At 39.6% G+C, this 23,995-nt stretch overlaps 1 protein-coding gene across 1 annotated transcript in view; it reads left to right on the top strand.

Annotated features, from left to right (window-relative positions):
- Nucleotides 1-23,995, top strand: part of LOC126194652 (muscle-specific protein 300 kDa) — a 607,158-nt gene that overhangs the window by 377,913 nt on the left and 205,250 nt on the right. Inside the window, exons 82-89 of the mRNA XM_049932837.1 lie at nucleotides 7,181-7,453; nucleotides 8,477-8,758; nucleotides 11,311-11,523; nucleotides 13,076-13,399; nucleotides 13,710-13,833; nucleotides 13,931-14,127; nucleotides 14,854-15,189; nucleotides 17,414-17,689. Of these exons, the coding sequence (XP_049788794.1) occupies nucleotides 7,181-7,453; nucleotides 8,477-8,758; nucleotides 11,311-11,523; nucleotides 13,076-13,399; nucleotides 13,710-13,833; nucleotides 13,931-14,127; nucleotides 14,854-15,189; nucleotides 17,414-17,689 (2,025 nt within the window). The remainder of the gene's footprint in view (nucleotides 1-7,180; nucleotides 7,454-8,476; nucleotides 8,759-11,310; nucleotides 11,524-13,075; nucleotides 13,400-13,709; nucleotides 13,834-13,930; nucleotides 14,128-14,853; nucleotides 15,190-17,413; nucleotides 17,690-23,995) is intronic.

A 23,995-nucleotide genomic window follows, 5' to 3' on the forward strand; every position in this document is an offset into this window, starting at 1 on the left:
AAATCGATATGTAAGCGTTGCCAAGGGGAAGTGGCTTTCGGCCATGCAAAGAATTTCCGCGGTGGTGCGGATTGTTGTTCGGCACATGCCATGCAAGAAGAGCACATATTCGTAATTGCAGCATCGATTCCGAACCAAGTACAGTGCTGACGAGCAAGTTGTTTCGTACGCACTATACCCCAATGTCCTTGGTGGAGAAGCTTTAAGACAGAGGACTGTAACGAACGTGGGACCACGACCCTAGACTGATCATTATCAGAACGCAACAACAAAACACCACGTCGTACAAAAAGTCTCTCCCTGTGAGCAAAAAATCGGCGAACCAACGGATCCTCGATCCGTGACTTTGACAAGGGCCATTGCGTAGCAACAAAACGCAAAACAGTAGCAAGGACAGGGTCAGCAGCTGTGGCTGTAGCTACACGACGAAAATCAATCGGAAACGATTCGACCACGTCATCGGTTTCCGAGTCAATGAACATGCAAGCAAGTTCGGAAGAATCGAATGCTTTATCCTCAGCAACAGGCAAACGGGACAACGCATCGGCGTTTCCGTGCTTAGCAGTGGACCGATACAAGATATCGTAGCGGTACTGCGAGAGAAAAATAGACCAGCGAATGAATTTCTGTGCTGTACGTGGAGGTACAGGCTTGTGCGGATGAAAAAGCGATGTCAAAGGTTTGTGGTTGGTGATGATGGTAAAGTAACACCAAACACGAGAGCTAAAGCTTCTTTCTCGATCTGTGAATAATTGCTTTGCGCAGACGAGAGCAATTTTGATGCAAAGGCAATAGGGCGGTCATGCGATCCATCTTTGTGTGCAAGCACAGCACCGATCCCGAATTCCGATGCATCTACCATCAACAAAAGGAGTTTCTGGGGATCGAATGGCGTAAGGAAAGTATTTGAAAGCAACGCCGATTTCAACTGGCGAAAGGCACGTTCCCATTCCGTCGACCAGACGAACGGAACACCTTTACGGCGTAAGCGATGAAGCGGAGCTGAAATGGAAGAGGCATTGCGCAGAAAGCGATGACAATAATTTATTTTACCCAGTACACTCTGTAGCTACTTCACATTCTGTGGCGAAGGCAAGTCCTGTATGGCACGGAGGTGCTCTGGACTCGGATGTATGCCTTGGGCATTGATTACATGTCCCAAATATGGTAAGTCACGAGCAAAAAACACACATTTGTCCTTCCTCAAGCGAAGACCATTTTGCCGCAATACCTGAAAGAATGTGCGGAGGTTGGCTAAATGTCCGGCTTCTGTCTTTCCGGAGATCACAATATCGTCCAGATAGTTCGCAGCAGTAGGGACCGACGCACAAACAGTTTGTAAATATTGCTGAAACAATGCAGGGGCGGATGCACACCCGAATGGCAGTCTTTTGAATCGGTACAATCCAAGATGCGTGTTAACCACCAATACGCGCTGGGATTCTTCGTCCACCAGTATTTGCAAGTACGCATCTGCTAGGTCCAACTTTGAAAAATATGTTCCCGGGCACAGTTTGTCAAAAAGATCTTCCGGGTGGGGCAAAGGAAAAGTAGCAGTCACAAGTTGTGGATTCACAGTTGCCTTGAAGTCCACGCAAAGTCTCAATTTTCCGGAAGGTTTTTTCAAAATTACTAAGGGTGAGGCCCAGAGAGAAGCCTGCACACGTTCAATGACACCTTGTGATTCTAAATCATTTAATGTTCTGGCGACCTCATCACGCAATGCGTGTGGAACATTGAGCGCTCTGAAAAATTTCGGTTGCGCGTTCACTTTGAGTTCCAAATGTGCTGCCTAGTTCTTAGCGCAACCAAGGCCCGGCGCAAAAATGTCTGCAAATTCCTCACACAGACTAGAAACACTGGCTGAAGGCACAGTCTGGTTCACTGATAGGACCTGATTTACGATAGACAAGTTAAACAACTGAAATAAATCTAAATCAAACAAGTTCACTGCCGAAGAAGAACGAAGAACGTAAAAAGACACAAGTTTTGTTTGTCCCTTGTATGTTGCAAGAAGGCTGCACTGTCCTAACACAGGGATATTCTGTCCTGAATAACTAGTGAGCTGAACATTTGCGACACGCAACGGAGGTGCGCCCAGTTGTTTGTACGTGGCGTGATTGAGCAATGAAACTGCAGCTCCGGTATCGAGCTGGAATGGTATCACTTGTCCGGCAAAGTCCAAATCTACAAAAAGTTTATTGTACTGCTGACGACAAGAGCGACTGTTTGGTGCAACTTGAACAGACACTGGTACAGAATCACGTGCGACGTGACGGGATTTCCATCGACGTCGACGCACACTTTTTGTGGGACGAACACTGTCACTGTTAGAGAAAGTGGCACTGGACGGGGTGGAAAGAACTACATGAATGTCCATGGGCGAAGGTCCACGAGCCTGATCGTCCTTGGTTCGATTCCGGTGCGAAGCAAAGGGCCTGGAATGGTTGTGATTGTCTGATCTGAGCTTTTTCTGGCAAACACTTTGAACATGTCCTTTCTTATGACAGTAAAAGCAAATAGCTTGGCGTGACGGGCAATTCTCACGCGAATGTCTAGTTGCACACCGCGGGCATGATTTTAGCACTGCATTTGCTTGCTTACGCGGCACACGCGGAGAGCTAGGCCGCAGCTGCGCGGACGCGCGCGAGGGCTGTTTAGCGTTCCGAGCAGCGCGCCCGGCGGGCCGGTTAATGTGACACACGGCTGGCGAAGTTTCAAATGATTCCTGAGCAAAGTCAAGTGTGTCTTGCCTATCCAATATGTCTATCACTTGTTGAAGGGAGGGATTAACTAGTTTCAAAATCTGTTCCCGTATGCGAACATCAGAAACGTTCTGTGCAATTGCATCACGCACCATAGTATCTGAATAAGGGAGTTCACATTCACATTCAAACGCACAATCCCTAGTAAGTCCTTGCAATGTTGCAACCCACTCCCGATTAGTTTGACCGGCCGTACGTTTTGTACGAAAGAACGTATAACTTTTTGCAACGACATTGACTGTTTCCTTGAAATAGGCATCTAAAGCAGACAAAATTTCTTCGTAGGACAGAGTTGCTACGTCGCGTCGGGGAAACAATTTCACTATCACACGGTAGGTGGACACACCTACACACGAAAGCAAAAACGGCTGCCGCTCATTACCTTGAATTCTGTAGGCGGCGAGATGAAATCCAAATTGTCGGGACCATTCCGTCCAAGATTCCTGGGTTGAATCAAAATTACGGAAGGACGGTGCAACTGCATGTTGTGGCTGCGGTAGCGATGAAGCGGCGGCGGCCGCATCGTTTTGCAGCGCACGTTGATCCTGGACGAGCTGTCCAAGGGCATCCAATAACGCCTGCGTCTGCTGATTCTGCAAGCGATAAAATTCGGACAGTACATCTGGAGAATGTGGCGAAGCCATGACACAAGCAAATTAGTGCAAATTAGAAAGAACACGTTTACACTCGTCGCCAAACTGTTGTGGCGTAACAAGCTAGCTACGCCAGACTGAGAAGTAGCCGAAAGGGCACGCGTCAACTCACGCCGTCTTGCGTTAAGTCTGAAACAGGATACTTTATGAATGCTACAAAGAAAAGAACGGAGCTTCTCGTATACTTAACTTTATTCCCTCTTGTGGTACATCGCTATGGTTAATACAAGTGAGACTCTCTCCAGATATGGTTAACTGCGCCTTGCTAGGTCGTAGCCATGGACTTAGCTGAAGGCTATTCTAACTGTCTCTCGGCAATTGAGAGAAAGGCTTCGTACGTGTAGTCGCTAGCAATGTCGTCCATACAACTGGGGCGAGTGCTCGTACGTCTCTCTAGACCTGCCGTGTGGTGGCGCTCGGTCTGTGATCACACTGTGGCGACACGCGGGTCCGACATGTACTAATGGACCGCGGCCGATTTGAAGCTACCACCTAGCAAGTGTGGTGTCTAGCGGTGACACCACACATGGCTTTGAGAGAGCTCAAAAAATTTACAAAGTTGTTTGTATTCCAGTGGGAGTGACACAGCTAGTATCATAGTCATCAACATTATCTCCGGCATCATAACAAAAAAATGACATAGCACAGTCTAACATAAACAGTCACAACACTCAATAGTGTGAAAGCTGTTTCCATCCAACAGTTGCACACTAGCACGTCTACCAGAGAGGAAGCCTGCCATTTATAAATAGTCATATGCTCCATTAGAATTGTATTTGTTTTTCTCTCTTTTTCTATGCAGTTTTTTCTTTAGAACCCGGTAGATGATGTCAGACTAACAGGCCATATGGTAATGTTCTTAGTATTATGCATAGCCACTGCCAGAAGATTAATCTAGGAAAGCATGTATGAAGAGACATAAACCATAAAATCCACAAGCATGCTGGACGTAGAACCATTGAGCCTTTGATTAGCAGATACTTGCCTTGAAAGGTATAACTAATTGTCAGTGATATGTTAAGACTGTCAAGTAAAACAGCAGCAGTTTCAGTCTTGCTGCCTCACAGGTTCCGCTAAATGACTGTGAACTGAGGCAACCTGCTAGATAAATGAACACAGCTAGGGAAATTAGAAGTCTATCATCAGTGTCCATTCTGTACAAATCACCTTGCAAAAGTATCATGTTTTTCCAAACTTAGGTAATATCATCCTTAAACACTCAATTTTTCACAATTATTTTTGTTCTTCTCTTCTACTTCCTACCATCAAATCAACTGCTTGTTTTCTCTTTCCATCTGCATAGCATGCGATTAAATCTAGTGAGTTGGCTACTGGTTTCATTTGAATTGGTTCAAATGGCTCTGAGCACTATGGGACTCAACATCTTAGGTCATAAGTCCCCTAGAACTTAGAACTACTTAAACCTAACTAACCTAAGGACATCACACACACCCATGCCCGAGGCAGGATTCGAACCTGCGACCGTAGCGGTACCGCGGTTCCGGACTGCAGCGCCAGAACCGCTAGACCACCGTGGCCGGCTTTCATTTGAATTGCTTAGTTGCTTTTCTTTATCTTGCACTGTTCTTCTTTCTTGTTTCTGTAGTCTAATAACTGTCATTCTTGGATAAATTGGGGAAAAATATTCTTTGCAATTTCTTTGAAGTTGCAAATGCTTTATTTTCCTTTGGTGTTCCATTTTTGTCATTATGAAGTCATGGCTTTGCAATATTTGTGGGCAGTATCTCTTAATTCTTTGAAAATAGTGTGAGTTTGTCAGAAAAAGCAGTAATAGTCACATTACCTGTTCTGGACAAACAGAGAGCAAATAGATGTGGATGGAAGGGTACCAGTAGGAAGTTATGGGAAGAGGGGATAGCCGTAAGTGTGACAGAACTTGTGTGATATGTTAATATTCTTTTGAAATACATGTTTTTACAATGCAGTGAGTACTGCAATGTTAAAGCCAAAGGGTTTTAACATCAAATGAAACAAATATGGGTCTTGAACTGAGTGTTGACTTCTCTGGAAACTAGAAAATCAGAAATTCTCAAGGAGCCAGTATTTACTGGAAAAGCTAGGGAAATCACAGGGATGTCTGAAGACTCAGAATTTTGAGAGTCTCAGCTACAGGGAATTAATCTGTTCATTGAGAGAAAGGAATGCACTGAGTCATTTTGTTACAAATATTAGTATGGAGATTCTGCTTCTGAAATAGTCAGTTGTGGGGTCACATAAGGAGAGGAAGTGCACTGATTTGTTTTAATGTTTTGTGCTCATCATGGCTTGCCAGCCTTAGGAATCTTTGTTATTGCATGTGGGTTCTCAGGCTCTAGATCTGTTTTTTTGTTTTTTGATAGTGAGTGCAAAGAAGTGTAACATGAGAGTGAGAATATGTCACGTATAGTTCACTGACAGTAATACTTTGTCGGTATGCACATTAACAATGACTGTTGTGCAAAGAGTAGCCAGTTTGAAACATATATCTCATTCCTGTCAGTATCCATTGATACTACATTCCAGTGACAAATGTTCCAAAGTGTTTGCCAGTGAGGATTTCTCATTTACTTGAGTCTACCACCCAGTGACACAGCATGGTACGAAATGGTGACAGACTATGGTAACAAAGGCATTGGGTAACAAGAACTAAAAGGCTTAGAGAGTAGGTGATAAAACCATAAATCCTAATCAACATGGGGTAATCGCTAATAAGTGATGTGGTAACTCAAAAAATTTCTTGTGCAGCCATAAAACTAGTAAAACAAAATTTGCTCTCACATCCAACAAAAATTGGTGCAGGAAAATTTGAAATATAATATAATAATAATAATAATAATAATATAATTATTATATAATATATAATATAGTAATAATAACTTATTATTATTATAAAAATAATAATAATAAGATAATGACTATTATAATTAAAATAAAACATGATATTTAAGAATATTCTAAATAGATTGGATAAAACAGGCATAGAATCATCAAACATATGTAAATAAATGAAAAGGGAAAAAGATTTCTACCACTGCAATGTTGGTTATAGAAAATACTGTGATTAGTACAACAATGGAAATGAGGACTTGTAAACCAAGAAAGGTCGGGCCTGTAACATTACAGGTAACAGAATATTGACATAATGGCTGGGAGCGAAAAGATGTACTATTTGTAACTTAGCCTCATGTATAGGAGAAATTTCTTTTGATTCAGCTTGCAAGTGAAATCCCTTTTCTTCTCCTTGACTTTTGACACCACTGCCTCTTATTAAGGAAGATGCTAAACTGTAATTTTTGTCCTTTCTTCTTCATGAACGTACTTAAATTACAATTTCTTGATGCTGTTGATCATTTGAAAATGAGTTTCCTCTTGACTCAGCATGCCTCTGTTGCTTTTTAGAAGTGCAGTCATTCTGGTTTATTTTATTACTACTTATTCCATCATCATCGTCATCAGCCCATAAAGGCTATACCTTGTTGCTGTAACTGTTTATCTCAAAAATGAAAAATTTTCTTTTGTACTGAAGTGAATAGTTTGTAGCATTCTAAATATAATTTCATGAATTGGAACAAACAATTTTTAATAACAAGCAATGCAGAAATATAAACACACTACACTTTGATGAGAGATAGTGCCACTCACCAGTGTTCAGTCACTGGATAAATTATTGTGACATGTTTTATCACATTGAGCCTCAGTTACATGGTGTAACACTTATCATTATGGTGAACAATCTATTAATGAAATAACTGTTGTAAACAGGTGCAGAATCGACTCTCTGTGCTGACAGCAGCTGTTGGGGAATTAGAGGAACAGCAACGACAGCGAGCGGAGCTTGCTCAGTGGACAAGTGCCAAAGCAACTCAAGTGGCTGAATGGAAATCACGCCCAGCAAAACTGAGACCAGAGGCAGCACGTGCTGAGTACCAGTCTATGGTGGAGCTACAGAATGCCATTGCAGAAAGAAGTAACATTCAGCCACAAGATGAAGAAAGTGCTGCCCTCAGCGCACAGCTAAAGAACCTCAATCAAGAGGTTTGTATTGTGGAAATAAATGGTACTGATTTTTTAAAAAATAAATTATAAAATAAAATTGGAAGGATAAATATGTAAATGGAAAATGAAGCTGTCACACGATGAATATGGGTTGTCTTAGAGTGATGTGAAAGTGTTTATTCGGATTCTTGCTTACACAACTGTAGGCATATTTTTTTGACTGTAGATAGAGTCATGAACATTACTTTATACTACTGCATAGTGAATCTGCAATTGCTGATGACTTTAATCACCTTTTCATTAAAAATTCCTTTGGCTGGTGTATAAGGATAAAGTACGTAGTGGTGGACTACTGTGTTCTTAATGTTAAAACTTCACTTTCTTTCCAACATAGAAATTATTTTGTCATTGAAATGTGTCCATCATTTTTCCCACTTATAGATTTTTGTGAAAGGCCTACAAAATTCTCATACATTGGTGCAATAATCTCTTCTTTGAACCCAAAACATTTTCCACATACAAATTTATATTCTTGTGAGAATAAGTGGAAATTAGATGTTGCCAACCCTGGTGAATGGGATGGACATTCCACTGTTTCACACTTCAAATCCCACAGTTTTCTTATTGCCAATGCATATTTATACATAGGTTTGTTGGCCTGATGAAAGATGAATGCATGAAGTGAGGATTTCCTGCATCCAAAATTTCAGTATTTGTTGCACTTACTTTTTCTTCAATCCAGACTATGTCTCTCACATTATTTCATCCAGTTGGACCAGGAAACTTGAACAGTAAACAATGGATATAATGTGATTGTCCAGAGATGAAAAATGTAATCTTTTTGTATTAGATATTCTTTGAAATGTGAAACAACTTCTTATTAAAAAAAGATGAGTTTGTGCTGTTATTGGTGAAATTACCTAAATTACTGTTTATCACTAAGTTGTTTAACTATCTTTCACAGCTTTAAAGCAGAAGTTAATGTAGCAATAAGATAAGTAGTGGTATGTGATGGAATAGTTATTCAAATAACCTATAGCTGTCTTTTCATTTTTTGCTAAGCTGGCAGATGTCATGAAGAAAAAACAAGATTGTCAGAGGGTGATTGAAAATTTCCGAAAAAAAGTTCAAGAGATGCACAGTTGGTTTGATGACTTTGGCAAACGAATGGAGGTACTGGACAAAGGAAGTGGACTGGATTGTGGGCGTAAACTAGAAACAATTTCTGAGATACAAGCTGAATTTGAAGAGCAGGGTCCAGAAAAACTTAATGAAATCAGGAAACAAGCATCAATTGTGATTGATGTTGTTAGCAATCTTGACTCCCAACAAGTGGAAGAACAGGTAATAAAGAAATTTTTACACACATTATTAACCATAAAACTTACTCTCGTACCAGAAATAATTTTTTTTTCAGTATTTCATATTTCATTAGCAACAGTACAATATTTATTGTCTTCTCTTGCTGTATAAATATTCATTTTAACACTACAGTTATTTCATTTTTCGGATCCAACTGAAATTGTGTTGCAGTAGTCTTAATGTGAAATATAAGATCAAATGACTGACCTGTTATGCCTGATAAATAGGTTTGTTGCTAGTATTTATTACTGAACAACACTACTAGATTTAAAATTCCACACGTCATTTAACTGGCTGACTTGTAGCCCATGTCAAAGGCAACTGCATACCTGGCACATGCTGGTAAAATAAAATTCTCGTAAGTTGACTGTCAAATTATTTTCTCTCCTGCACCCTTCACTTCAGAATGAAGTATGTTATGTTGTAACATATCTTCTAACTGGGAAGTATTATTTCTAATTTTTTTTCACTGCCCAAAAGAAATATGTGAGAAGTTCACTTAGCAACCTTCCTCACACCAGAAGGCAAATTAGCACCTTTACTTCTAATACTACTGAGTGTCTGCAGACATACAGCCTGAATTTGAAGATAAAGATTCTGATGAAACCATTACCACTCTGCCCCCCCCCCCCCCCCATGCCAATTTTTTGTAATGCCAAGAATTATCGATGAATGCTGCTGCAGACAGAATATTTGTGACTAGTGGATCTGCAGATCACAAAGTATTGCTTGCTCATTATGCCTAAGAATATGTAGAATGTCAGTTGATTTTTCCTGGGAAAAAAAGTATCTCATTGCACCTAATGTAGTTTGCAGTAACTGTTACTGAGAATAAACTTTCCATCTTCATAACATTGTAATGACCTATACTACTGAGTAGTCAGTCTAGGTATTGTCTCTTCCTGCCTTTGTATCCTGCAAAGTGTACAAAGTTACCATGTAAAACATTGATGCTAGGTAGTTTTTTTTTTAAAAAGAGAGAGAGAGAGAGAGAGAGAGAGAGAGAGATAGAGAGAGAGAGAGAGAGAAAACAAGCAACCACTCATTATGTAGGAACTGTAGATGGCATATTAGCACAATACGAAGGTCATATACTTCTGAACTTTCATTGTTTTTCCTGTTGTAGTACACAGATGAGTGCACGCAACTTCCTCCAGTCAATCTGCCCCCCCCCCCCCCCTCCCCGGACGGACACACATGACAATAACCCCAAATTTAATAGAAAAGGTATGGAGATGAGCAAGCCAACGAGATATAGAGAAGTGTTCCAGATGCATTAGAGGGACAGACAAATAAGTCTCGTGGAGAGGGGAGGGGGGCATGGAAAAACTGGATTGCTAGTGATAACAAAACTAAAACACTTGTGCATGTGAGAGTGAGAGAATGACGAAGAGGGATCAAAATACCAAGACAAGAGAAATGGAGATGGGTGGAAAGTAATGATATGAGATAGGTTCTGAGGGCAAAGAAGTGCACAATGGAGCATGTGGTAGAGGGCAAAACCCCAACTCCACATTTCAGATGCACTAAACTTCTTCTCTAGCATGAGCTGTTCTGAATTGCACAAATGAGATTTTTTTCCCCAGCACATCCTCCATTCTCACTTTCTCACAGCCTTAAACCTCAGCTAGTTGCCATTGTCTGTCATCCCCCACCCTTCTCGCTCTATTCTCTCAACATGTACTCACATGTGCTGCCAATCCTCTCTCATCCTAACATTATACTGCCCTTTTTATCTCTGGTATTTTGCTGTTATGTGGAACATCTCTTCTAGATTATAAAAACAATGCACGGTTTTCTGGTAAATTGAGACTCTAAGGTGAAAGACTAAGGGATAGTTGGCCGAAAGATGTGGCAGAAAGTGTTCGAAGCCAAGGAGAGGGCTGAAAATGGATGCTGGCAGAATAGTAGTGGGAGAGTAAAGAAAAGTGGAAAGAGTTATGCGCAAATCAGATATGGCCAGTGGCTGAAAACTGTTGCTGATGATGATAACTGGAAATGCCATCTGCCACACACTGTAAGGTGGCTTAGGGAGTATAATGTAGCTCTTTTTCTTGTTCTTAGAAAAAAAAATCATATTCTCTGTCATAACACTAGAATGAAAAATGTGTAAGACCTATTGCCACCAAAATTCTCAAATGGTTATAACCTGACCATTTGCATGAGTGGTTTTAATTTGTACATGGACTAAAATTTAAACCAATTAACAATTTGGATCTGTGTGTGTGTGTGTGTGTGTGTGTGTGTGTGTGTGTGTGTGTGTTTGTCTCTGTCTCTTCATACGTACCTGAGCGTGCACGCGCACGCCCCCACCCCACACACACACACAAAAAGTAGTGTTCTCCAAGGTTGTTTACTCAAAAGATCTTTGCAATTTTCAGCTGGTCACTCAAGAGAAACTTTTACAAGTAGAATTTAAATATTCACTTTGCTTGGATCATTATAAAAAGACTATAAATATGTGTGCTGATTATGACAACGTTTTCAGTTTATATGAGTCTTAAGTAAATGATTTCTGGATTTTTCATTTCCAGCTGAAATCAGTGGAGCGTCGATATAATGATGTGGCAAAGCGTATTCAGCGAAAAGCTCAGGTATTAGAGATGGCTTGTAAGGGCTTGGAAGGAGCTCGCCAAGAAATAAAAGAAGCCCAGGAATGGATGCGTGAGAGAATGAAAGATGTTAAATCTCCATCACCACTGGGTTTTGAAAGCCGTGCAGCCGAAGATCGGCTTCAGTCTACGAAGGTAATGTAATGTCTTTGTTCCAAAAGAAAGATTAAAAAAACATTCTTAGAAGTTAAGAAATATAGAAATCTTTGAGGTTTATTATGTATCATTGATATTTATTTCCATTGTAGTGTGGTGAAAAATGAACTTTCATTTGTTGTTAGCTGTGTACATAAATTAAATGTGTTGTTATGAATGAGTTCTGGGCAGCAGTGGGGAAGAAAATGAGATGTGGGGGCAGGAAATAGCTAAAATGATGATATAAAAATTACACTAATACAAAATGAACATTGAAGAGAGTTGGGGGAGAGGTGGGGGGGGGCAGAATGTTGCACACAAAGATAAATATGCAACAGGAATTGAGAGGTAACTAGTGCTCCAAAATTAAGGAAAAACTTCTGACACAGAGACATTTTCTAGAGATTCACCTAACTGAAATTACTTTTGGATATTTGGCGCTCATAACCTACGTTCCTTTAATTTCCGTTTAACTTTATTATATTGATTGTGATATATTTGTATGGAACAAGTTTACATCTTTCACTGTATTTCTCCATGAGGAATATACTTCCAACATAATTTTGCAGGGTATTTGGAATGTCTATTTTCATACATATTTCTTGGTAAGTATTGTGCTTTGTCATGTCAGAAAAAGTATCTGTTATTGCCAAATATCAGTTTTGGTGTTCAGGAGAGTCATAGATTTCCTTGAGTTCATGAGGAAAAATAAAACATTGTAAAAAAAAAAAAAAATGATGGATGTGTTCAAGAGTCCATTAGGGATTTTTATTGGAATAATTTGGGCTTCTCTGTGAATGTTCATGTCGCAAAGTATTCAACAACTCTAAACCTCATTCATTGTTGTTGTGGTCTCCAGTGTCCACGCTAGCTCTAGCTCTCCACAATAGTCATTTGATTGATTGCCTTTACGTTAGTTGCTCAATCTAACCATCAGACCTTCAGCTTTAAACAATGGAAAGTCCAGAATGAAATAACAACTTTATGGAAAGCATCAATTGCTGCCCACTATATACAGGAGACATTGAGTTGCAGACAGGCTCAATGAAAAGACTACTACACATTTAAACACAAGCACGGCTCTCTCTCTCTCTCTCTCTCTCTCTCTCTCTCTCTCTCTCTCTAAAACACACACACACACACACACACACACACACGCGCACGACCACAACCACAACCACTACCACTACCACTACCACTACCACTGTCTCTGGCCACTGTGGCGAAACTGAGTTGTAACTTCATCTGACGAAGGGATAAGGGGGAGGCATGGGGTGGGAAGGGGGCAGACAGCAGGGTGGGGTGGTGGTGGGGGGGGGGGGTGAAATGCTACTTACAGGTGCATGCAGGGGTATCCTGGGGACAGGGTAGGAGGTGAGGAGGAGGGGGGGGGGACTGGAAATGGAGACGAGTAGAGAAGGGAAAAATATTAGTGGTGCGTTGGTGGAATGTGTGTGTGTGTGTGTGTGTGTGTGTGTGTGTGTGTGTGTCAGTATTTTTAAATGATGTTATATATACACTTAAAAAACTATATTATATTTTTGGATTATAGGCACTATTGAAAGAAGTAGATGGAAAAAATGTCCTGCTGGAAACCTTAGAAAAGCGTGTTTCTGGAGTATGCTCAGAGCTGGAAGCTGCTGAGCAAACATCATTAGAAAATGCTATGCGTTCACTGTCTGCAGATCATGCAGATTTATCAAATGCATTACGAGCTGAAATAAGCAGGATAACACAAGCTGCTGATGTTCGACGGAAATTTGAGGAAGTACTCGAATCAGCACAAGTCTGGCTGAAGTCTATTGTTGGTCGCCATCCTCCTGCATACCTTCCATTACGGGCTGCTGCAGTTGAAGCTGAACTTGCACAGCATAAGGTATTTTAACTCCCGCTTGGGTGAAAATAATCCATAAAAATGTGATTATTAGTCTTGGCAGACCTTTGTTACTTTTTGACCAATAGCTACAAAGTTATGATCATTAATTAAACGAAATTAAAATTTTCACAAAGTATCCATTACATCATATGTTTATTATGCGCATATTATTTCAAAGATTTCAGCTTAAGAAAAATGGTGCATTTCCAAGGAAGTAGCCATGATGTGCAGTATGACTAGGCTAACAAATTTTTCTTTAGTATTTCTTACAAGTCTTACAAACTAATATGCTCTGTTGTTTTCTGTTTAGGCTCTTGAAAATGAAATAAAAGAGTTTTCAGAAAACACACTAACTGATGTACAGAGACAGGCTAACAGTCTAATGAAAGAATGTGGGGAAAGCGATAAGAAGAAGTTACAATCAGTAATGGAAGGTAAATAAGCATCATTTTCTATCATATTAAAACAATTGTTAACTAATTCCGACAATATCAGCAAGTGCATCTGTATATTTATTTGTATTTATTTCAGCTTTGGTGTCTGATTTTGAGGCTATAAAATCCCAGTCTGCCAAACGCTTGGCATCTCTGTTAGAACTTTTGCAATCTCGTCGCCAATTTGAAGCGGCTATAGAAGCTGTGGAACACTGGCTACAGGAAGCGGATGTTGCAACTTCTGCGGAAATTAGAGCTAGCAGCATGCCACTGCTTGAAGAGCAACTTGCGAAGGTTTCTGCACAGTGTTCATTTTATACATATTTTATTGTAAAATTTTTTTCCAATTTGTTCTTTTATTTATCCAGGATCTTGATAATGAGGTGCAACCTCAAGCTTCGATTCTTTGCAAAGAGTGAATTTCAATAACTCTGAAAGGGATGAGGGGATATTTAATGATACCAGTGAACTGTAATAAATTGTGTGTCAGAGGAGGAGGTGGGGGTGGGGAGGAGGAGGTGGGGGTGGGGAGGAGGATTACAAAAAGCAAAAGTGCCTAGCTTTCCGTCAGGAAATTATAACCAAAATACTCGTGGGAGTAACTCTCCTTTCTTGTTATTTCTTTTTCCCCAAACCTTATAATCACCCCCTTTCTGCTCCTCACTTCTTTCCCTACTGGCCTTTTCATTACTGGCGTCTATATTGAAACCAGGTTAAAAACATATTTTTATAAACATCAGTCATTTTTGTTGCATTAAATTAACTTGATTTTTTTTCTGCCTCTGTGCTGAATGTAACTTTATTAAAAGCTGTCACATTTGTAATCTTTTCGTGAAAACATCATCTAGTTGTTGGATACAGAATTGAAAACAGTAATTGGATTTGAATATTTACATTACGTAATATTCAGAAACTTTTGTGCTCTCTTAACAGTGAGCTTCATGTTATTGCATTTATTTTTCCTTACATTACTACATCACAGTTTCTGTTTATGTAGTTTATAATTCTCTTTGTTTGCAGTATGATCGTCTGAACCAAGAAGCACAGAAAATGAGAGAAGACATTGAAAAACTAATTGAGCAAGGAAAAGCAATTCTTCCTACTGTTAGTGATGCAGACAAGCTCACTCTATCTGAACAGTTGAACAATATAAAAGACAAACATGCTCGAATATTTGGTCTTATTGCTGATCGTTCAGATGCACTCAAAGCCCAGCTGGAGCAGTACAAGGAGGCAGCAGCCAAATTGGCAGAGAGTGTTAATTTTATGACACAAATTCAGCAAGACCTAAAAGAATTAAACAGACCCGTTGGTAGCAAAGTCGAAGATGTTAAGAGTATGCTGGCTTCTTATGAAGTAAGTATGAAAAGTTAGTATATCAGGGTTTATACATGGACAAGGAAAAAATATTTCCGGATTTTTCCCAGATTTCCCAGTTGAAAATACATTTTCTCCTGGGTGAAAATATCCTGTGTTAAGTGATGGTATACTTTTCCTCGGCACTGTAAAACTTGTCAATCCTTTGAATGTTTATGGTTTATACAGTGACGTAGAATTTCCCAGCACTTTAGAAAACGAAACTCAGGGGGAAAAACAACGTTTTGGAAAGATCTTTCATGTGCAGCAACATGTACGCTGCATATTTTTTCATGTTACGAAGGTATAATTTCGAATTCCACAAAACATCTCATGTTACTTTCCGAAGCATTGAAATAGAGATTGCGACGTGCTTTTGTAAACCAGTCGCAGCTCATGTCATGTGATCTCGCCAGCTGATGGCAGCATAGGACATGTGATGTAGTCAGCCAATAGCAAGATCGCTCTTAAGTAGCGTGAACAAACAAATAAGAAAAGTTAATGGTTTAAATCAATACACATAGTGTTGCTACAAGAAAAGCAAAGCTTACACATATAATATTGGTCTTGAAGATTAATAAGCTGCAAGAGAAGATAAGCTTCCACATATAATTTTGATCTTTTTTACACATGTTACACTTTAGGGGGTACATCACACAAATGTGCCAATAAAATTTTTAATAACGAAGTAAATGTCTAATCTTCTGGGCTCGAAATTCTTCTAGATGGTCATTCTCAAAGAGTTGATTTTGATTTTCAAAAGAGAGTCAAATGCTCTGTGATTTAAGAAATTCATTGTACATTCTCGCACATAGTTCATCTTGCGTAAAAGGAAATTTACTTTGAAAGTAATGCTTTTCAAACCACCATTCACAATATTCTCCCATGACCTGTTAGAAATTGGTTCGTTCCAGCAGTTGCCAGAAAGTGCCAGATAACAGGCGTCACTGCCTTGTGCAGCTACTATTATGCAGATAGCCCATATGTTCATACGTGTGAAACATGTCATAAAAGAGTATCGGAATTTCGTGACCCATACTAAAATGCATAAGTTGGCTTAAAGTGCACTTTCGTATGTTCAGATTCAGATGTAAATTTTCTTGAGTACCAGTACTGTATTATCTCATGTTTGGTTCTTTATTATGGCATAATGCCATACTAGCTAGAAGATGGAAAACATACGCTTGAAATGCAGCAAACAGTTGAAACTAGCCAACAGTGTGAAATTCAACACTTCGTTTCAAATAATAAATTGACTGCCTCACCGGAAAAGATTAATAAAAGCCAAATCTCTTTAGCAAACTGACAAAAATAACTTCTTTGTTCTGCAAGGTGATTATTGCTTGACTGTCATAATGGAGGAAATAAAACCTGAAACTAATAACATATTTTACCCTTCTGTAATTATGCAAATGCATTTTAATTCATTTGATAGCTCCCAGCGACAGAAATCCGTTTTGTTTTCATTTAATGTGAGAGCAATAAATGAAGAGGAAACAGCAAAATCACTAAACGTAAACACAGGTCACATGGAGACTACCCACCTCTCCACTAAAACTCAGACTGCTCTGTGCATCAGCCCCTGATCTATGATGTTTCTGAACCAGGGAAATATTAGTGGCACCCAGCCACACATATGTAGCCAGAAGCAGGAGAAGGTATTACTAATACGCGACTCAACTGTGCATGCACAAGAGCCCACCGCAACTGCTCAAACGACTCTAATGTAACAGCTGTCACATCATGCTCATCGGTGGCAATTTGTTGTTAGGAAGCACTGCATAGGCTTCCTAAAGCCTTTGACACGCTTTGCTGCTGGCAGATGCTTGTATGAGCACTGTGTTTTGTTGTTGTATATGGTGCATTTCCCTTGCAACTTAAGTTTTCTTTTCTTTTTTTCTCTTGTTTCATGTTTTGTTGGTGCAGTATTATTCTGCTGAAGCTGCATACGGTAATATCCTTTGTTAGAGTATTGTTTCTTACCAGTCAAAATCACAAAAATTTAACTGTAAACTAAAAAAAATGAAAAATTCCCGGAATTCTAAAAAATTCCTGGGTTTTTCCCGGTTTTGTCTCAGATGAAAATATTCCCGGGTTTTTCCCAGATCTCCCGGTTGACCCTGGTTGTATACAGCCTGTATACACACAGCTTGAAGGAGAGGGTTAGGTTCAGTAATTCTAGAAAAGCAAAAACTAACTGTCCTTTTTTTTTTTTTTCTTACAGGATATATTGGCAGAAGTAAAAGCCAGTAAACAAAAGCTTGGTGATCTACAACTGGGCAGTATGGGTGATCTGCAAGGAATTTCCCAGCAACAGGATGATCTCATTGCAGCCATAGAATCACAGATTGCACGTCTGAGACAACTATTATTGTTACGTGAACAGTTCATTGCTTTAATAACAGAAATAATGACCTTCATAACAAAGTATACTGAAGTCGTGCGTGATATAGAGAAGGGTGGAGACACTGTACAAGAGAAGATCAAAAAATATGATGATGTAAGTGTAACACTTTTTCAAAATTTAGTGACTATCTGAATGGTAATTCCATGTTAACTTCATGGAAAATCCAGGATGGAATGTAACAATATTATGAGAAGATAAGTTGCTAATCACCATATAGTGGAAATGCTGAGTCACAGATAGGCACAACTCAAAGATTTTGGCCAATCGCCTTTGTCAACAACAGACACACACACACACACACACACACACACACACACACACACACACACTCACGCAAATGCAACTTGCACACATGTGTGTAGTCTCAGACAACTGAAACCACACTGTGATTAGCCTATCTGTGACTCAGCATCTGCGCTATATGTTAATTTCATCTGTGTTAAGGAAATTAAGCATGTGTTAACCATAAGGAGAACATACTCAAATCTGTGTCTCTTATTTATTATGAGCAACTTAATGCAGTTGGTGTATAGGTTTGAAATTTAAATGTTGCCAGATTACTTGTGCACTGTGAAGGGCTCATGCACTACTCTTTAAAAAGCCATTGATAATATTGAAATTGGTACTGGGGCCAAGTAGTTAATAAAGTGAAGGTGAAAGGCATTGCTTACCATGCTGTTCTTGATGGTCCTTGTGTTTCTGCAGGTGGTATTCTGAATTTTTCTCTTGTCGAACATGATAAATTTAGTGCAAGTCCAAGTCAGTTTTATGTAATGCCCATTCTTCAAGTAACATCTCCCTTGGAGGAGTACTCTTGGGTTTGTCTCCTCCATCCACAAATTGTCTTTCTGGAAATAAAATGACCTTATGGCATTATTGGCCAGTCTTGTTCAGTCTTGTCTTCCTGTTTGACACTCCTTTGGCAACTTGCACTCCTTTGTGATGAAAGTGAGATGAAGTCATAAGGGACAACACAAATACCCAGTCCTCAAGTGAAAAATATCTGTGTCCCATCCAGGAATTGAGACCTCGTGACCTAGAGGCAGTGACAGTAGCCACTAGACCATGAGCAGCTGTCTTTCTGGAGAAAGAGCCCATAATTTTACCCAATTCTGTCACCATTAACGTTCTCTAGAAATGACAACAAACATACAGCATGGAAGATATACATATTATTTGTGGGTAGTTGAAGGGTGATTGAGAATAGACTGCACTAAAATACCAAATTTTCTCAATTACAAGCCGTACAACTTTGCTACCTCTGTTTGCCGATAGGTGGCGATAACGGTAAGTAGCGGTCGAAAGAAACAGATCACAGACGTCAGGCAGTTAGCTTGGACCAACATAACCTCATTCAAACATTAGTCGATTTGTGTCTGCATCATAAAGTTGTTCTTGATTGAAACTGTCAGTTTACGAGCTAATTCTCGTCATTTGTGGGAGGTGTTACTGTTTTGTTTCAATATGAAGAAAACAGTGGCTGAATCTCGTTGAATGCTCTCAAGTACGTTTGGAAAGTATGCTATTAGTGAAAAACCTGTCGCGAGTGGTTTCAACACTTCAAGAACAGTGATTTTAACATCATAGACCGGCATAGTGATGGAAGAGAGAATGTTTTTGATGACGCAGAATTGGAGACATTGCTGACGGGAGGGATTTTTGCATCGCGTTGTGACGGGACAAAAAATGGGTTCATTATGATAACCCTAAATGCAAAAAATCATGGGGGTATCCCGGCCATGCTTCCACATCGCCGGCCAAACAAAATATTCACGGCTCCAAGATCATGCTCTGCATTTGGTGGGACCAGCACGGTGTCGTGTACTATGAGGTGAGGTGTTAAAAACAAGTTTGAGCAGAGCATTAAAAGACAAATGGCTGCAATACAGCGAGTGGCACAATAAAGTGATTTTTCAGCACGACAACGCTCGACCCCACGTTGCAAAAGAGGTCAAAATGTACTTGGAAACATTAAAATGGGAATTCCTACCCCACATGCTGTGTTCTCCAGACATTGCTCCGTCTGACTATCACCTGATTAGATCAATGGCGCATGACCTGGCTGATCAACACTTCTGATCTCATGAAGAAGTTACTTCTGTAAAATATCTGGGAGTATGCATGCGGAACGATTTGAAGTGGAATGATCATATAAAATTAATTGTTGGTAAGGCGGGTACCAGGTTGAGATTCATTGGGAGAGTCCTTAGAAAATTTAGTCCATCAACAAAGGAGGTGGCTTATAAAACACTTGTTCGGCCTATACTTGAGTATTGCTCATCAATGTGGGATCCATACCAGATCGGGTTGACGGAGGAGATAGGGAAGATCCAAAGAAGAGCGGCGCGTTTCGTCACAGGGTTATTTGGTAAGCGTAACAGCGTTACGGAGATGTTAAGCAAACTCAGGTGGCAGACTCTGCAAGAGAGGCGCTCTGCATCGCAGTGTAGCTTGCTGTCCAAGTTTCGAGAGGGCACGTTTCTGGATGAGGTATCGAATATATTGCTTCCCCCTACTTATACCTCCCGAGGAGATCGCGAATGTAAAATTAGAGAGATTCGAGTGCGCACGGAGGCTTTCCGGCAGTCGTTCTTCCCGCGAAACGTACGCGACTGGAACAGGAAAGGGAGGTAATGACAGCGGCATGTAAAGTGCCCTCCACCACACACCGTTGGGTGGCTTGCGGAGTATAAATGTAGATGTAGATGTAGCTGTAGACTGGATTGATTCGTGGATCACTTCAAAAGATGAACAATTTTTTCGACACAGGATTCGTACACTGCCTGAAAGATGGGAGAAAGTAGTGGCCAGCAATGGAAAATACTTTGAATGATACATGGTAACCAATTTGTTTCATTAAAACCTCAAATGTTGGGGAAGAAACGGCGGAAGCAAAGTTGTACACCTTGTATAAGACGAGGTTTTTCCCCAAATTCATCATTCGAAACTTATGGGGTCATCTTATATTTGCACAGTAACTATTGCTGCTGAGGCCAACGGTTTTATGCTGCTTAATAGATTGATATAGATGTTGTCTTACATTTACTGGCAAAGCTTGGGCTGCTGAGGTCATGTGCAGATTTATTTTGAAGAAATCAGAAGGGTAGGTAGTGCAAACAATACTCGCACTTGAACAGGTTAGATATTTTATGATGTGGCGAAGCACTCAATACAGCATCAACCTTGCTTGAATGTTCACGTGAAATATGACTCAGAAGGTGTCAGTGCAAGGGGTACATGAAGAACTATGAACGAGCCACCACATCACTCTATTGCCCTGGTTATAATTTGATAATTTTGTGAGATATAGGACGACACAGAATTTAATGCTATTATCTTAAAAACTCTTGTTATATTTGAACAGATTTGCAATAAAACTTCTCATTTATGTATGGATACCTTACACAAACATTCATGGTGCTTGGAAGGTGAAAATTTTGCCCTTCAAAAACCATTACTTGATTCTGAAAGAAAGCCAGTATTTCATTTGATTATGAGATACTGTAATGATTTACCAAGTGGGTTGCAAATGAGAAATTTAGTCGCTGTTCACTTATTAGAATACTGGGTAAAAACATTATCATCTTTTAATCAGCTCTAGAACACAGTGGTGAATTCAGGTGAAACAAAAAAGAAAATAAATCATGTTAGACTAGCTACAATCGTTATCATGGGAATAAATTACACGGGCTAGACCCATCATGGAGATAGTACCAACGGCATTAGATCATGGGACGAGCAAAAGTTTGAGAAAATTACTGACTTGCGATTGTTATCTTTTATTTTTATATTACTTGATGTTGTTACATATGGGCTGCACTCTTGAAGATATTGCAGTCCATGTTTCACAGTTGCTCAGCACAGCATTACGGATGGGTTGGAGGGCAAACAACTTGTCTGAGAACTAGGATGGGTGCAGGGAGGGGAGTAGTCAAGAAGCAGCAAATTACATCATGCTGCCAACCATGGGAACATATACCACTGCAGTTTGTGAGATTCCATTTGGACTTACTTTAAAATTGGACAAGTACAGAACAGTGGCATACATTTCTGTAGGAGATGGTAAAAGTGTAGATAGGGGCCAATGGCCTGTTGAAGTATTCCCTGCAACAGTGTTGTTGACACACACCATGAGGTATAAGGGGAACGGAAGTGGGGTGTCAACTGCTGGTTCCATGCAGCCAATGAAGAGTTGTGGGCAGACTACATGTGTGGAAGCAACAAACATTGTAGCATTCTCACATCAGTATAGAAGTGAATTCCGAAATGTATTCAGCAAAAACCAGCTGCATTCTCAAGTTCCATCACGACCATAACCTCAGGTATTGCGAAATATTCGGAAGAAACAGTGAAATGTTTGTGACAATGAAGATATAAATTTCACGATTGTGCTGTTAAGATGATGGTGGTGATTAAAAATATTGATACCACACACAACAGGCTTAGTAAGCAAAAATGGTAGAAGATAAAAATTAATGTAAACCATTTCTTATTATTTTATTTCTTCTTGTATTATCAAAATATAGACAGTTAATGGCTCAAGTTTAAAATAGGTACAATGCTAACATTAGAGACAAACTTGATGTCAGTAAAACAGTTTGACAGTTTGTAATTCTGATTAGTCAGAATACATTAAAAATAATTTTTTCTCAATGAGACTCAAAAAAAGGGTTATACTCAAGATCATCTTATACTCAGATAAATACAGTAATACTCAAAACTTTGATGAGGAGTGTGACAGAATGTAACATGCTATAGCAAAAAATGCTCAACAGACCTTTATAGTGTAAGGACACTGTAGTAAGGACACCACATTCCACTTCTGTGTAAATGCTGTTGTAGAGGTTCTTGTATCGTCTTTATTCTTATGGAGCTCACGGTTTTTTTTTTTTTTTTTTTTTTTCATGGCAAAGTAGATTTTATACAAAGATCTTTGCAACAAAATATACTGAAATTGTGCATTATCCACTTTGTGGAGACAGCATACTGGATAAGATAAAATATATGATGTGTTATATGCTTTCCAAAGTTTAGCGACTTTTTACTTTCTTTCTTCAGGTGACATGGGAGATAATGTAAGTTGCTCTTGAACTGTTGTTTTACATACTACCTCTTTCTGTCCCTTCACTTTCAGTAATAACACTATGTAAATTTTAAGGTCCAGTGTATGACCAGTCAAATGACAACACTAATTTTATATGTATTTCACTTCTGGTTTTTTTGAAACATCATCAGTTGATGTTTTTCCTAAACTGCAGTTTCCACCTTTTACCTTGTAACAACTTTAAGATTTCCTTAGCCATATTCTACAAGCCACTGATATACATACTGTGTATTTACTGGTACTCATGTATTTAGGCCACGATAGACGTCTTACATACAATGGTACAAGTATTCTTTGAAGACTAAATTTGTATGATACAATGTTACCAAAAGACTGTGCAAAATGTGCATTGGGTCAGCACTTGATGCACATTCATTTTACTTTAACTGAGTGGGCTTCTTATGGGCCAGAGCCAAATTGATGCAGTCATGTTTCATCAGTTATGGTATCATGTACTTCATGTGACTGCCTCGAAGTGAATCTTTGTAGTGTTTGCTAGCAGTATTCTCTCTGCCCATACTGTGTAACATGCAGCACTCTAGCTTGAGAGACACAAAGATAAGCCACACCCAGATTGAATCCACACAGCAGATTAATGACCATGGCTGGGTGACACATTTCACAGACAGGAGGGACAAACCACTTCCCTCATTTAGGTACCTCCCAACTGTAGTGACCGAAAGTGCATACGGGTTGCCAAATCTTGAATATGGCGGACCCTGTAATAGAGAGGACTAACACTAAGAAAAAGAAAGAAGCAAACAGAACTCTACGCACAAAGCTTTTTGCTCAGGGGTGTAGAGGGTGCAGTATTTAACAAAGCAGAGCTTTTTGACCTGAAGATTCTCACTAAGGATCAAATATATCTAATGTCCATCCAAATCCAAGAAAACACTCAGTTGATAAGTACAGTGGAGATTTCCCATAACTCATTTTCTTTGTTGTGATCATGAGAATTTCTCTCATGCGCAAATTAGTAAAACTAGTGCTTTGTAAACAAAGATTTTGTAAAAGTGTACTATAAACATTCCAGACATGGATTTGCAATTATTCCTTCCTTAAAATCATAAAAAAATCATATGCCCCCATTTCAGTTCCATTGATACTGTTCTCTGACAACAGATGTAAGGTAAAAGCAAGCTGCAACTTGGGTGACATACTGAGTGAGGTTGCACAGTGGTTAACACATTGGACACGCATTCGGGAGGATGACAGTTCAAATCCCCATCCAGCAATCAACAAGACATTAAAAGCTAATATTCCTTCCTTCCTTGCATGGCATAATAACAGGGAGT

Source organism: Schistocerca nitens, chromosome 7 (assembly GCF_023898315.1).
Source record: "Schistocerca nitens isolate TAMUIC-IGC-003100 chromosome 7, iqSchNite1.1, whole genome shotgun sequence".
Classification (NCBI taxonomy): domain Eukaryota; kingdom Metazoa; phylum Arthropoda; class Insecta; order Orthoptera; family Acrididae; genus Schistocerca; species Schistocerca nitens.